The following is a 13604-nucleotide window of genomic DNA, read 5'->3' on the forward strand; positions in this document are numbered from 1 at the left end:
GTAGCTGACTGTTACTTTCTCCTTATTCAACCTAGTGAGTGGAACATCAGTGTGCCTCACTATCAAATTACCTATGACTAGTGTGTTGGGCATGCTGTTTTGCCTTAGGGGCTTTGGTTGAGTGGCACACTGTTTAGGAGAGTTATGTGTCTTGTGATTACTGTTGTGTTGTGGTCAAGTGCGTTTCCGCCTTGGAGTTCTCCGCTGTTTGAGTAGATTTTTATTGAGAACCTCAGTGAAGGCAGATGTGTAGTTTGTACCTTTATGTGAAGACAGTGCTGGTGTGTTCTGGAAGGCTATGTGTTCTATGTGGTGAGGGCAAGTGTTGACCTTCTCCTCTTGACCAGCTATTCTGGTCCTGGCTGGAGAGTGTGTGGTTTCCAATTTGGATATATAAGTGTATCTCTCGCAAGTCTGAGTGTTCGTAGATTCATAGGTTCATAGGTAGGTACTAAGCTATCGGCCCTGGGGCCTATACAAGCCCAGCCAAAAAGGTACCCTGGCTTTTGCCCCCCCCAAGAAAATTATTTTCCTGTGCCACTGTCGAGCAGAGCCACAGAGGTGATCCCCGGGGTGAATTTCCTATTTCCCATCCAATCATCAAGATTTTTCTTGAAGAGTGCTAATGAGGAGCTTTGTTTGATATAGATAGGTAGTTTATTCCAGAGTATGGGAAGTCTCTGGGACAGGAATCTATCCCTCCGGCATGTTCTGCTTAATGTGGTGACAAGGTTTAGGTCCCTAGAGCATGTAGCTCGGAGGGATTGGGATTTCTTTAAGTGGATCATGTCCAACAGCTCTGGGTTTGACATAGCTTTGTATGTTAGGCAGAGATCACCTCTGAGTAGGCAATATGCGACAGAGTAAAGCTGGAGTTTTTTGAGATGGTCTGCATAGGGCATCTGTTTGAGGCTGGTAATCTTCTTTGTGAGGTATTTCTGTGGCCTTTCCAGTTATTGTAGATGTCTTGTGAGGTACATACCAAAAGGGGCATTGTACTCTATAATGGGTCTAATGAGTGATGAGTAGAGGGGAACAATGACCTCTTTTTTTTCTGGATGAGAAACCTTTTGTGATGAGGTGTGCCACGTAGAAGGATTTCCTGACTACTCTGGCAATGTGATTATCAAAGGAGAGAGTGCTGTCCACCTGTGTCCCAAGGTCTCTTATCACACTTTCAGTGTTAAGTATACTACCTCCTATGTTGCAGTTCATGGGTATGAGTGCATGCATTATGTGTCAGATCCTGGCGCCTGACAGGTAGCTGACTGTTACTTTCTCCTTATTCAACCTAGTGAGTGGGACATCAGTGTGCCTCACTATCAAGTCACCTATGACTAGTGTGTTGGGCATGCTGTTTTGCCTTAGGGGCTTTGGTTGAGTGGCACACTGTTTAGGAGAGTTATGTGTCTTGTGATTACTGTTGTGTTGCGGTCGAGTGCGTTTCTGCCTTGGAGGTCTCCGCTGTTTGGGTAGATTTTTATTGAGAGCCTCAGTGAAGGTGGATGTGTAGTTTGTGCTTTTATGTGAAGACAGTGCTGGTGTGTTCTGGAGGGCTATGTGTTCCATGTGGTGTTGGGAGGTAAGAGGAGATGGTTGTCAGTGTACATGAGGCAGTTGCTACATTGCCTCTGGATGCCCAAGTTCACCAGGCTAATAGGAGAAAGCAAAGGGAACTGACCTTTAGACATGCCTGGAAGGTCAGGCATTAATAATAAGTACTGGAGCTGTTTCCCTGTAGAACATTTAGTGCTGGTAACACTTTTGTGTGCTACAATAATTGCTACAAGAAGTCTGGTAGAGTGCTAAACTGATAAGCTAGTAAAAGTGCAGGAGAGGAGAGAACAAGCAGATCTAAGGGAAAATTTGAAGAGCAGACTTTGGCACTGCTCAGAAGCTTAGAAACAGTCCTGGATACAGCAAATCAGTATCTGGACTAGACTAGTTACAGGAAAAGTGGGAACAAGCACAAATGCAGGCTTTTAAACCAGAAAGTTGAAAGAGATTTAAAAACTGCCCAAGCAGCCAATAAACTACAATTTCTGGGCCAGAAACCACTCCTCTTGTGGTAGATAGGCTACCTAGCGCTTACCACTTCCACTGATAAGCTAGAAGGCTTCCCTCCAACACAGAAAGGCTTGGGGGCTCAGAAGCTAACCAACAGTGCTGGATACAGCAAATCTGGACTATACTAGTTACAGGAAAGGTGGGAAACAAGCGCACACGTGGGCATTTTTTACTATGGGCAATTTGTTTGTTTTTTTTTTTTTTTATTTATTTGTTTTTTTTTCTTATAGCCTGGTGTAAATTGAATAAGTGGTTCTATTTGACTTAAACAAGTTTGCTGACAGTCTTTTCTTGTACTATTAGACAATAAGGTGATCTGTAGTGAGTGAGTATTATACATTTGCTCAAAGGGAATAGGGGAAGGATGTTATATTAAGTTTATTAGTGAGAACTGGGCTTCCCTGGTTGTTAAAGAGTCTGAAGAGTGAAAAATATGACAGTTGCATGGATGGGATCTGGCATCCATTTTGTTTTTTTTTGTAGCATCAGACAATGATACTACTACCTTATTGACAAATTTATGAATTTACATATTTTTATGGTGGTATAAACTGTTTTTCTTGTTAGTTCATCAGTTTGAAAAGGGCAGGTAGGGTGTACTCAACCCAAGCAATAAGGGCATTTGTGATCAGGCTCTTCCTGGTTTTAGAGCTGAAGTAGTTGGAAATGTTATAACATGCATTAACATGGCCACTTACATAATCTGTAATACATTCATTGTGGAGTGAATAAGATGGATGAGTCTAATAACAGGCCAAGGTGTTTGCACATCTGCACCAGACCAACTAAGCTGTAGCAAATCTAGGTAAGATTGCAAACTACAAATGCATAGCAGGATCAAAGCAGGTTTTGTATAGTCAAAGTAATGGCTTTCCTACTAATAACATATGGCTGTGAGAGTCAGACTATAAGTAAGGCTATAAGCCAGGAAAATTTATGCTTTTGAACTGTGATACTGAAGAAAACTTTTAAGAATTCCATGCCCTGCAAGAAGATCAAACCAATCAATACTTAGGAAAGTAAAATCAGACCATACATTGGAAGGCCTGATAGTAGAACTAAAACTCAAATATTCTGACCACATAATGGGAAAATAGAATTCAAGAGTGAAGGCAAAGATGTTAACAAGGATGGAAGTCAAAAGAAAAAGGGACAGCAGACATTAAGATGGATAGACAACACTAACGAAGTAATGAAAATGAATTAATAAAAAGTTAACAAAGCACTTACTGGCAGACAGGCAGGTGTGCCAAAGTCCTTGAAATCATGAAGAATCAGATTTGACTCAATGAGTAACCAACAACTTGACCAACACTGTTTAGTACTTTTAGGTTACTGCCAAAAGAGACTATAACTGTATTTATATATACAAGTATATGACACTTGGTCTAATACTCAAGACATCAAACTCTTAAGCATTAAGCAAAACTGCTTGAAACTGAAATAACTGAAAAAAAGTGCAGTAAACACAACTGTACCCCCAGATAATTACATACGCCAACTCTGCGATCGCATTACTAAAGGTAAAAGGCAAAATCCCCACTGTTCCACGATCTCACACAGAAAAAAAATGGTAATGTGAGATCAGTTCATTTTCTATCATCTCTGCTTCTCGATTACCTAAATGGCATCCATATATACATACATATATGTAAACATATATATATATATATATATATATATATATATATATATATATATATATATATATATATATATATGTTTCAGTCGCAGTAAATTTATTCAGACATGGAACTGGTCAAATGAAAGCGCTTGGAGTGGTTGAATATGTGTGTTGACAAACACAGGAGATGTCCATAGTAGGGCAGTTGAATTTGTTTTGGTAAAGTAAGTATGGGTTTTGGTTGTTAATGCTGAAACATTTGGATATACCAAATGTTTCAGCATTACAATTGAAAGTGGGTGTGTCAGGGTTCACAGGTTAGAGTTAGAGTGAGGGACAGGTAAGGAAGCAGATGTGGAATTGTGTGTGCTACTACATATTGTGTGCGTTGTAGTATATTGTGTATTGAGAGTGTTATGGAAAAAGGTTTTTCCTAAGATTCCATGTAGAGATAGAGGCAGGGTTAGGACTAGGATTATCATGCATTAGTAAGGTGGTGGAGGGGGTTTAGCTGGTCAGAGCTTCAGTTATGACAGCGTTACTCATCAGAAGGAAAATGCCATGTTTTCTTCATGAATTACTGTATCAAGGCTGTTGGGAGCTCCTTTCAAAGAGATTATCAGGACTGTTCACCTCACAGCCCTAGACATGGAGTGAAAATGTCCACAAGGACAGACTTTTATAGGATAGGCCAAAACCTAGCCTATTCACTGAGAAGTTTGAAGTTTGAAACTACACCTGCACCCTTGTTCCTGATGTTGCTGAACTCCTCCTTGACTAGTAATTGCTAAAGCACATGCTAGTTATCTTCCATGGGGAAAGACAATGGGAACAATAGAAAGCATGTCTCTGTTTCTCTTCTTGGGGTTTGCATCTTGGATTGTCAGCACAACCAAAGAGTTAATTAATCCATTGGCAGCCATGGCTGAATTGGATGACCTGGAAAATGAGTTCACTGAATCATCCATCTACAGGGTGGAGGAGTGCGAGGCTGAATAATCCTTCCATAACTTCCTCCCACGCCCAGTCAGACTAACCAGTCCATTTCAAGGGCATTATTTGAGTTATCCAATAACAGAATCTAAAGTGGAAGACCTAAACTTCAAACAGCTGATTGATGCCTGATAGGAGTTAGAGTAATGAATGTGGGACTGTACTATTAGGGAGTATGACCTGAAACCACTGCTAGGTCTGGCATGTGCTTGTCTCCACCCAATTCCATATTCAGATAGCAGTTAATCTCATTTTTTGTTTCTTCATTTAACTGACATCCAGAACACATGTACACTGTTGTCCTTTCCTAAGACTGAATGCAAGCTCAAACCTGCCTATCATTGGATTACTGACCTTGGTCTCACTCATCCATGAGATGTCAGAAGTCCTGGAAGCATCTGTCTCTGAAATGAACATGGATACTGAGTCTCCTTCTCTGTCTGCCTTCTTCAGATGAGTCTTTCTTTGGAAGGGCTGTCAGTATTAGGAGAAACAGCTTGGACTGACCTTGTGTCCCTATTTAGTTCTTTCAGAAATGCCCAGCAATGTATTTGGGAAAGAAACCTGAGGAGCCCTAGGTCATTCTCCCCTTCGGTTTGAGCCGTTCATTAGAAAAGCTGTTCAGGCAGTTGAAGACATACTGGTTCAGCCCCTTCATCAACCCAAAATGTAGACACCCTCTGAAAACCACATCTAAATGCCTGAATTGATACATCCCTGTAACAGGCATACTAGATTCATTCTTACATAATCTCTTTAGTCTAGCATAAGCCCCATTGACCTGAATAGTTTTCTATTCTGCCACTTGGACATGCAGCCTCAAACTTTGGATTGATATGGTAAGAGACAGCAGTCCTCTGACGCACTAGGGCTTAGTGCCCTCTCCTATTCAGGCAGCCTTTATTTAGGATGGCCCTAAATCTGAGCTTATAGACCTGAAGTAGTCTCTTAAAATGGCTGGAAAAGTTGCATTTAGTGTAGCCTGCTTTAACCTTTTATAGACACTGGCTAGGTCTGCAGGCTAAGTGGTGTGCCTGTTTAAGACAGAGTGACAGAAATTATGGTCCGTCAAGGATGAGCCCAGAAGCATATGTTTTAGATGCCTACTTGAAGAGGAACATGTTCTTCAGTCAGCCTGTCCAGGATGTGGTTGATGACCTTCTTGTGAGGAAATAGTCAATCACCACTGTGAAGATTTGTATGATTCCCCTTCACTGTACCATCTTTTCCAAACCTAGCAAACTCAAATAGAGCAAGAGGCTTGCCATCAGGAGGGGCTAAAGTGTTATACAGTCTTGACCCTCAGGGTAAGTTTCCCAAATGGACAGTTCACCTGGTAAGATACAGTAGTCTTGACTCTGGTCTGCCTCTGCCTATGTAGATGGATCTCTGAGTTTGCAATGACTCAGGCCATTACACAGGACCAACAGGTTCTAGACATAGTCACTCTTGGCTATCTCTTTGAGGTTATCAGCCCTCCTCCACAAGGTGTTCTAATTGTGGATCCAGTAAAATCAGTGGAGTTCTTAGGACAGGTCCAAATTCTACTGCTGAAAGGGAACATAGATACTATTCCAGTTTTTGAGAAGTGGAAGAGTTTTTACTTCCATTCCTTATTGATCCTGAAAGTGATGGATGGTTTCCATACTATTCTTGACCTCAGCACCTTCAATCAGTATATCCAGTGTGACCAGTTGCAGATGGGTAACTTACAGTGCTTTATATTTTAACTCTTGCAGGTCACATGGTGGTGTCACTGGATATGATTGACATTGTTTGGTATATTAATGCCTGTGGTGCATACAAGAGATTCTACCTCTTTGATATGATTAACCATCAGTTTTAGTACAAAGAGCTGTCATTTGGGTCAGTACAGAGTCTTCATCAAGGTGTTGCCATTGAAGCAGAACCTTTCCAGGACTGTTACCTTACCTGGATAACTTAGTCATAATGGAATCTGCGGACCCCTAAGATTTCCTGGAAATGTCAAAGGAAAGGGAGCTCCCTTGGATGCAGTCCTGGGTTACCATAAACTGTGAGAAGACTTTTCTGACTCCTTTTCAGATGGTATGCTTTATAAATGCCTGCAGATGTAAGTTTTACAAAGGACTATGATGTGTCAGCAGTTGCAGTGTCACCACATGCTCACACACCTTTTCCTTGCATCAGTCCTCTGTCTCTGGTCCCTGAAGTGTTGGACTGTCCCCATCAACCATTTGATGCATTTCTCACTTATGCAGCTGAGCCTCTCACATATTTTGATGATGAATGCCTTGCTTTTCATTTGGAGAGATCATGCAGGTTTTCACATGATGCTAAAAGTGTAGTTCCCACCCCCAGAGAATGGGAACTGAACATTAACAAATTAAAGCAAAGAGCAGATCTTCTGGCTCTAAAGGCTATAGAGAAAAATCTCCTTCTGGACCTCTCCTCATCCAGTCAAACAACTAGTCTTTTATGTGGTATCTAAAAAAATGAAGACTCACAAGACCATGCCTTATACAGTGAGATGAAGCTTATCTGGCAGTGTACCAAAAACAGATGTATTACTTTCTCCTAGTAGTTCACATTCCTATAGAAGTTAATGAGCTTGCATACATTAACTCGCTTATCCAGCCTTTTTCTTGAGTTGTGGATCCAGAGACCATGGCTTGAAAAAAAAATTACAGAGGTGTAGCAGTCTAAGGTTCAACATGTTTATCACCTGGGAGAATGTAGGCCTTGCGATTTTCTGCTCAGTTCATCAGGTCAAGGGGGTAGGGGTGGTGCACACTCTATTCCTTGTCATGGAAGGTTCTAGTGCACATATCCACCTGCCCTATTGATTCCACATCTCATCACAAAATTCAGGAAAGAATGACCAGAAATTATTTGCATCACTTTCTGGCTTTTGAAGACAACATGGTTTCAGGCACTGCTATGTGGGGATGTAGAATACTCTCCTAACCTTAGCCAGTTACGTTTGTCACAGCTGGCATGAAGTTTGCCACAGCTAGCATGATTATGATGATGACCATCGCTGCCTAAAAGTCTGTCTGCTACTGTAGATTCCCTGATCACAATGGATTTCCTAGCCAGGGCCTTGGAGGTGAACAAAGTTGCTAGGAAGCCCTCAACAAGGCTGGCCTATGCCCTCAAATAGAAACAATTCCCACTTTGGGTGGGACAGTACCTGGTACCACCCTATTTGGTCAGTGTGCAAATGATTTCTGCTGTTTCAAGCACTAGTATGAGTTGGATCTCAGTTATTTCCACAGCTGATGTACATGTATCAGCTATTTCTTTACAACACTGCCTTGTGCAGGGGAAGGTTGCACTGAATGCAGGTTTGGGAATGGGGCATTCCATGAAAAGTCAGCACCGCAGGACTTAGCCTTCTGAGCTTACAATCTTTATATGATCTTCTTTCACTCCTGTATTTAATGCTAGGGATTCAACCCAACTAAACATCTATCAAGGAATATCCTTGTTGTTAGATATCTAACACATATGTTCTTACCATATCAGTTAACTAATGAAGAAGAGTCTCATTGATGGGAGAGGTGTATGCTCCCTTCATTCTCTTGTGTGTGTCCCCTCCAACCAGTGTCCACTGTTGAGTTCACTCTAAGATATTAAGCATATAGTCATATGCTGCTTGGCAGCAATGTAAGTAGAGTTCTTTGTTGTTATGTCTTGATTTGTAAGAAGGTGTTGTTTAGTGACTATGGGTGGACTGGAGCATATGGAATGGGCACACTTATGTATTCTAAACATAATGCCACACGCACATAAGAGGAGGCATATATACATCCCTAAGTATGGAACATTCATGAAATGTTGCCAAATCTTGATTGGTATAAAAGATGAAACCAATTATGGGCCCAACAAGAAGGATCTTCTAGAAAAAATAGATGAGATTACCATTTTCTTTAAGCTTTCTACTGGCCTAGCTTTTTTTGAAAATGAATGACCTGGGCCTATGAACTAATATTTCACTTAAACAAGAACATCTTAGTTTATGCTATTACTTATTTAACTTATATTCCAAAAGAAACCACTTTCAGATGTTCAGTAATGTGCAATAAATATTAAATGACAATAACGTACATATTCTAGTAGCTGATATACCTGTGATATATGGAGAGAGCAGACAATCATATTGTAACCACTAACTGATGTCCTTCATGTCTAACAGTTTCAGCCCTACTGCTGCTGATGTGCAAATTCAGAGATACGTCTGGCAAGAGCTTCATAGCACTTCCTGATGGAAGTGCAGAGGTGCTGCAGCTATGTAACAAAGAAGGAGGAACACCAGTGGATAAGGTCAGTGCATAGATTTATCTGTTATGCCTGCATTTAAAATATAACAAACCTGAACCAGCAAATGGCACTGGATAAGAGCATCTGATTGTGCAGCTGCTGATTTGAGTTTTCTTAATGACTTAGGTACTGGAGAATGCCTAGGAAGAAAGATCAAGATTCATGGGCAGATGGTGTGGGATAAAGTGCTGCTTTGTTTGCCTCCTAGTGGACGCTAGGAGGGGAACCTTAACAGACCTTCAATTCTGCTAGGCATATGCAAGATGCTAGAATTGCAGGCCAGTTAAAAATATTTTCAGTTTGATTGAGGAGAGCTGTTGAATAGCCTGGCAAACGTTTTACACTGAACCCTCAAATTAGTTTTCAGTTAACCAAGTCAAATTGCTCCTCAGTCTAACTATAGCAAAGCACTTCAAATTCATTCTGTACTCAGAAATTGAGTAAACAGCAATACTATGAAAACACTGAACCAGCATTTTTGTGTAGCTGTTGCTTGTCATGATAAATATGAGAATGTGACAACTTTGTGAAGGTAATTTTTGTGAGTCCCAAACCTCCAAAACAGTTTTACTGAAAGCTTACATTCAGCAAAACTGATTTTGCTCTTTCCCCTCTGCTGAGTGAACATGAAGCTAGTATAAATAATTTATCAGTGTGTGTGTATGGCGTGGTCCTCCAACTGGGGAATGAAAGAGAGGGGGCTTTGTCCCTGAAAGAAAGCTTTGTTATAGGTTCACTGAATATGTTTTTCAGTGATACCATTATAGAGGTTTTGGACTCACAGAAATTACATTCGGTGAGTCAGCATGTTAAGCAATTTTCCTTTACTTGTACCCTGATATAATATTGAATGATAGTGTACTACAGAATTCTGAGCAAGCAATTGTTAAAGTTTAGAGTTCAGTATGGACAGGGTGGGTTTGTCATGCTCACTTTTTAGAATGCTAAGGATACTAATAGCCTCTAATGTGGATGTACATAAACCTGTGTAGCATATAATGTGATGTTTTAAAAAGAAAAAGAAACCATGCTGAAACATAGCCATAGACATGTTCTCGCTATATCTTCCTCATAGGATGACAGTTATTTTGTGTAGACGTTGCATTGCCAAGCCCGTATTGTTACTGATTGTTACTTTACACAAAATATGAATAACAAATGTGTTTTTGAACTAGTGTGACATTTTTCGAAGCTGTGACTGAAACTGTTTGGTGCTTTTTATTTCACATAGAAAATGTATATATTTATGTTTGTTGACAAGGGTAGGCCAATGATAAAAATTGCCCAATTTCAGGCATAGCCTGAGTTACACCGAGACAATGATATTCAGAGTACATGATCGCAATCATAGTGAAAATAATGGAGAGTGCAATAAAGTTTCACTATTTACACAGTAGAAATAGCAGCAATTTGTTGAAGAAAGGCAGCTAACTAGGACTATATACAATCATGTGTAAAGAATATAAACAAATATTGCATATTTCCAGGCACATGACCAGGTTGTGAGTAGAGATCAGGGCTAGCTATGAATGAAGTAGAAGGATTTCTAGTTGAGGTTAAGTGATATGTTTTGAGGTAAGACAGATGCTTTGGCACTGTTTACCAAGGTGCGCTTTGAACTGAGGTCTGAATTCAGTGTAGGAGGAGAGGTCTTTTAATTTGGGTGGAAGCCCTCGCCAGAGGTTGGGGGCTAGAAGAGAGATGCTATTGTAACAATGAACTTTGATTCTGGGAGTTTGTGGAGTTGGTCCTTACTTGGAATGATTTCAGAGTTAGTAGGAGGGAAAATAGGTATGAGTTAGCAGACATGCAGTAATAGTGACCTGCTGTAGGAGACTGAATATAAAGGAGCTGAGTAAAAGGTCCACTGTCCGATTAAGTGGAAGCCATTTGGCTTTTCTTGATAATGTGGCAGTGGTGTTCATGTCTATAGATGGTCGTCATCTGTCACCCCTGGGATTTTGGCTACTGGCAAAGGTTCTTGCCACCCCATAGTGTTTTTTTAGGCAGTGTCTCAAAGACAAAATTCCTGACGTACAAATTTAATCTAAAAACAACCTCAAGGTTATGCTGCTAAATGTTAGGAGTTTTAACATGAAACTGCACTCACTGGAAACAGTCCTCACCTTAGAAGACGCAGACATTTGTGCAGTCACAGAGACCTGGTTCAAGGCTTTGGAAAGCACCCCAGTCATATTGAGTTACACCTCTTTCCACACGTTCAGACCACAAAATGTAGGTGTGAAAACTAAAGGAGGTAGTGTATCAATATTCATTAAAGATAAATACACCTCCAGATTGATTAAACAGTATAATTCCCTAGAGATACTTCAGGTGCAATTAACTGTTGGTAGGACACCTATTCAAGTCATTGCCAGCTAAAGAACCCCTCCATGAATAAGGACACCCACTCTGCTAATTTGGCTCTAGTTGAGTTTATCAAGATACATCCAAACACTATGGTTTTGGATGACTTAAACTATCCATCTATTGACTGGGTAAATTACTTGTGCTCAAACTTACTTGCCTAAAGGTTCCTCGACTTCATTAACTACAATGCCCTGGGCCAACTGGTTGACACCCTCACAAGGGGTGCCAACATCCTGGATCTGGTGATTACCAATATGGGGGACTACTGTAGCACTCCCACTGTGGGGTCTTCTCTGGAGAGATATGACCACAAATTAGTTCATTCAAAGTAACAATCAAATCTGACCCACCTCCAGCAGCAACTAAACTAAAAAACTTCTCCAAAGCAGATTATAACTTATTACAGGATAAACAGTATAAATACCTTCACTATACCTTCCTCCTCAGATGAAACTGGTAACAATGCTGAGTTCTACACCAATGCTTTATACCAACACCAATATAACTTCATTGACTCAGCTGTACCTTGCATCTCTAAAGGGTAGGTCATAAACATCCTCTCTAAGGCCAAAAACACAACATCTATGGGACCTGATAACATCCCAGGCTGCATCCTACATGCACTCCAACAAGAAGTAGCAACACCATTGAGTACTCTTTTCAATCATAGGTTAAGCACCAGCTTCATTCCAGTTGAATGGAAAATGACCACCATTATTCCCTTGCACAAAATTGGTGCTTCCACTGACCCTGGGAACTATAGACCTATTAACCTGACTAGCCTTATCTGCAAGGCCATGGAGTGAATCATCATAGACCGTATCAACAAAGATGTAGGTAATCTCCAAACACTTGTCCCTACTCAGTTTGGATTTGTCAGAGAAAGCTCATGCCTGTTAAGCCTGCTAGACTTCTTCGAGACAGTCAGCAAATCCCTGGACGAGAGGGAAATCTGTACATATAGCCTACATAGACTTAGCCAAGGCTTTTGACACTATCCCCCACTCAGGCATCATTGACAAACTCACCCAGCTAGGTACCAACCCTATCATTAGATGGGTCACTCACTGGCTCACTGATAGAACACATAGAGTCAAACTAGGGGGATCAACCTCCAACAGCAGACCTGTAACCAGTGGTGTTCCATAGGGATCAGTCCTGGGACCTCTACTGTTTGGAATCAATTTCTCCAAAGTACAAGCAAAAACTAAAGGTATATAGCTGACAAAGTTTGCTGATGACTACAAACCGGCAGTGATCACAGAATCTCCAAATGATGTCAACATCCTAGAGAGGGTCTTACACAAACAAATGATTGGTGCCAAAGTCATGGCCTTAAACACAATGCAAAAACATGCATTATCATCCCTTTCGGTAAGAGCAATGTTCCTGCTAACTACTAGTTCAATAGCAAAACACTAAGTACGCACTCAGTGGTGAGATTCCTGGGCACACAGGTTAACAGCAACCTTACCTTTGATCACCATGTCTCCACAGTGGTAAGAAGGGCATCCTATATTGCTCATCTCATAAGTAAGGGCATTATCTCCAGAAAAAAAGAAGTTATAACTTCTCTGTACTCTTCCCTAATCAGGCCAATAATCGAGTACAGCACCCTTTTGGTATGTACCTTTCCAAGCACCTGCAGCAATTGGAGAGACCACAAAGATTCCTCACAAGGAAAATTCAAGGTCTTCAGCATCTGTCCTATATGGATTGTCTGAAATCACTGTCAGTTTATTCTTTTTCATACAGACTACTCAGAGGCAATCTCTGCCTTGCACATAAGGCAGACTCTGACTCTGCTTTACTGGAAATGCTGCATATCCGCAAGTCAAATAGTACACGGGTTATTCTCTCTAAAAACCTTAACCTAGTATGTGACATTAATAGAACCTGCTGGATGGACATATTTGTCTCCCAGATGTTACCACACCTTTGGAATAGACTCTCACTTCCTGTCAAACAGAACACCTCATTGGCCCTCTTCAAACTCAGTATGGATGATTTGGATGGGTAACCATAAATTCACCTTGGGGGTTCCACCTGTGTCCCTCTTGGACAGAGCCAATAGGTGCTGATCGTGAAAATAAGGGTAAAACTTTACTAGGCTTATAAGGGCCCTAGGGCTGTTATCCTAGTAACCTCCTATGATCCTATGATCCTATTAAAATAGTAATAAACATGTATAAATTACCATAGAAACCCAGTTCAGTAATAGTAACAAACACATCATCAGCCACATAAA

At 40.8% G+C, this 13604-nt stretch overlaps 1 protein-coding gene across 1 annotated transcript in view; it reads left to right on the plus strand.

Annotated features, from left to right (window-relative positions):
- Positions 1-13604, plus strand: part of LOC122796738 (desmoglein-2-like) — a 1262885-nt gene that overhangs the window by 1168341 nt on the left and 80940 nt on the right. The window contains exon 13 of the mRNA XM_044065447.1: positions 8862-8989. Within this exon, the coding sequence (XP_043921382.1) occupies positions 8862-8989 (128 nt within the window). The remainder of the gene's footprint in view (positions 1-8861; positions 8990-13604) is intronic.

This window comes from Protopterus annectens, chromosome 3.part0, assembly GCF_019279795.1.
Source record: "Protopterus annectens isolate FY-2018-M chromosome 3.part0, PAN1.0, whole genome shotgun sequence".
Classification (NCBI taxonomy): domain Eukaryota; kingdom Metazoa; phylum Chordata; order Ceratodontiformes; family Protopteridae; genus Protopterus; species Protopterus annectens.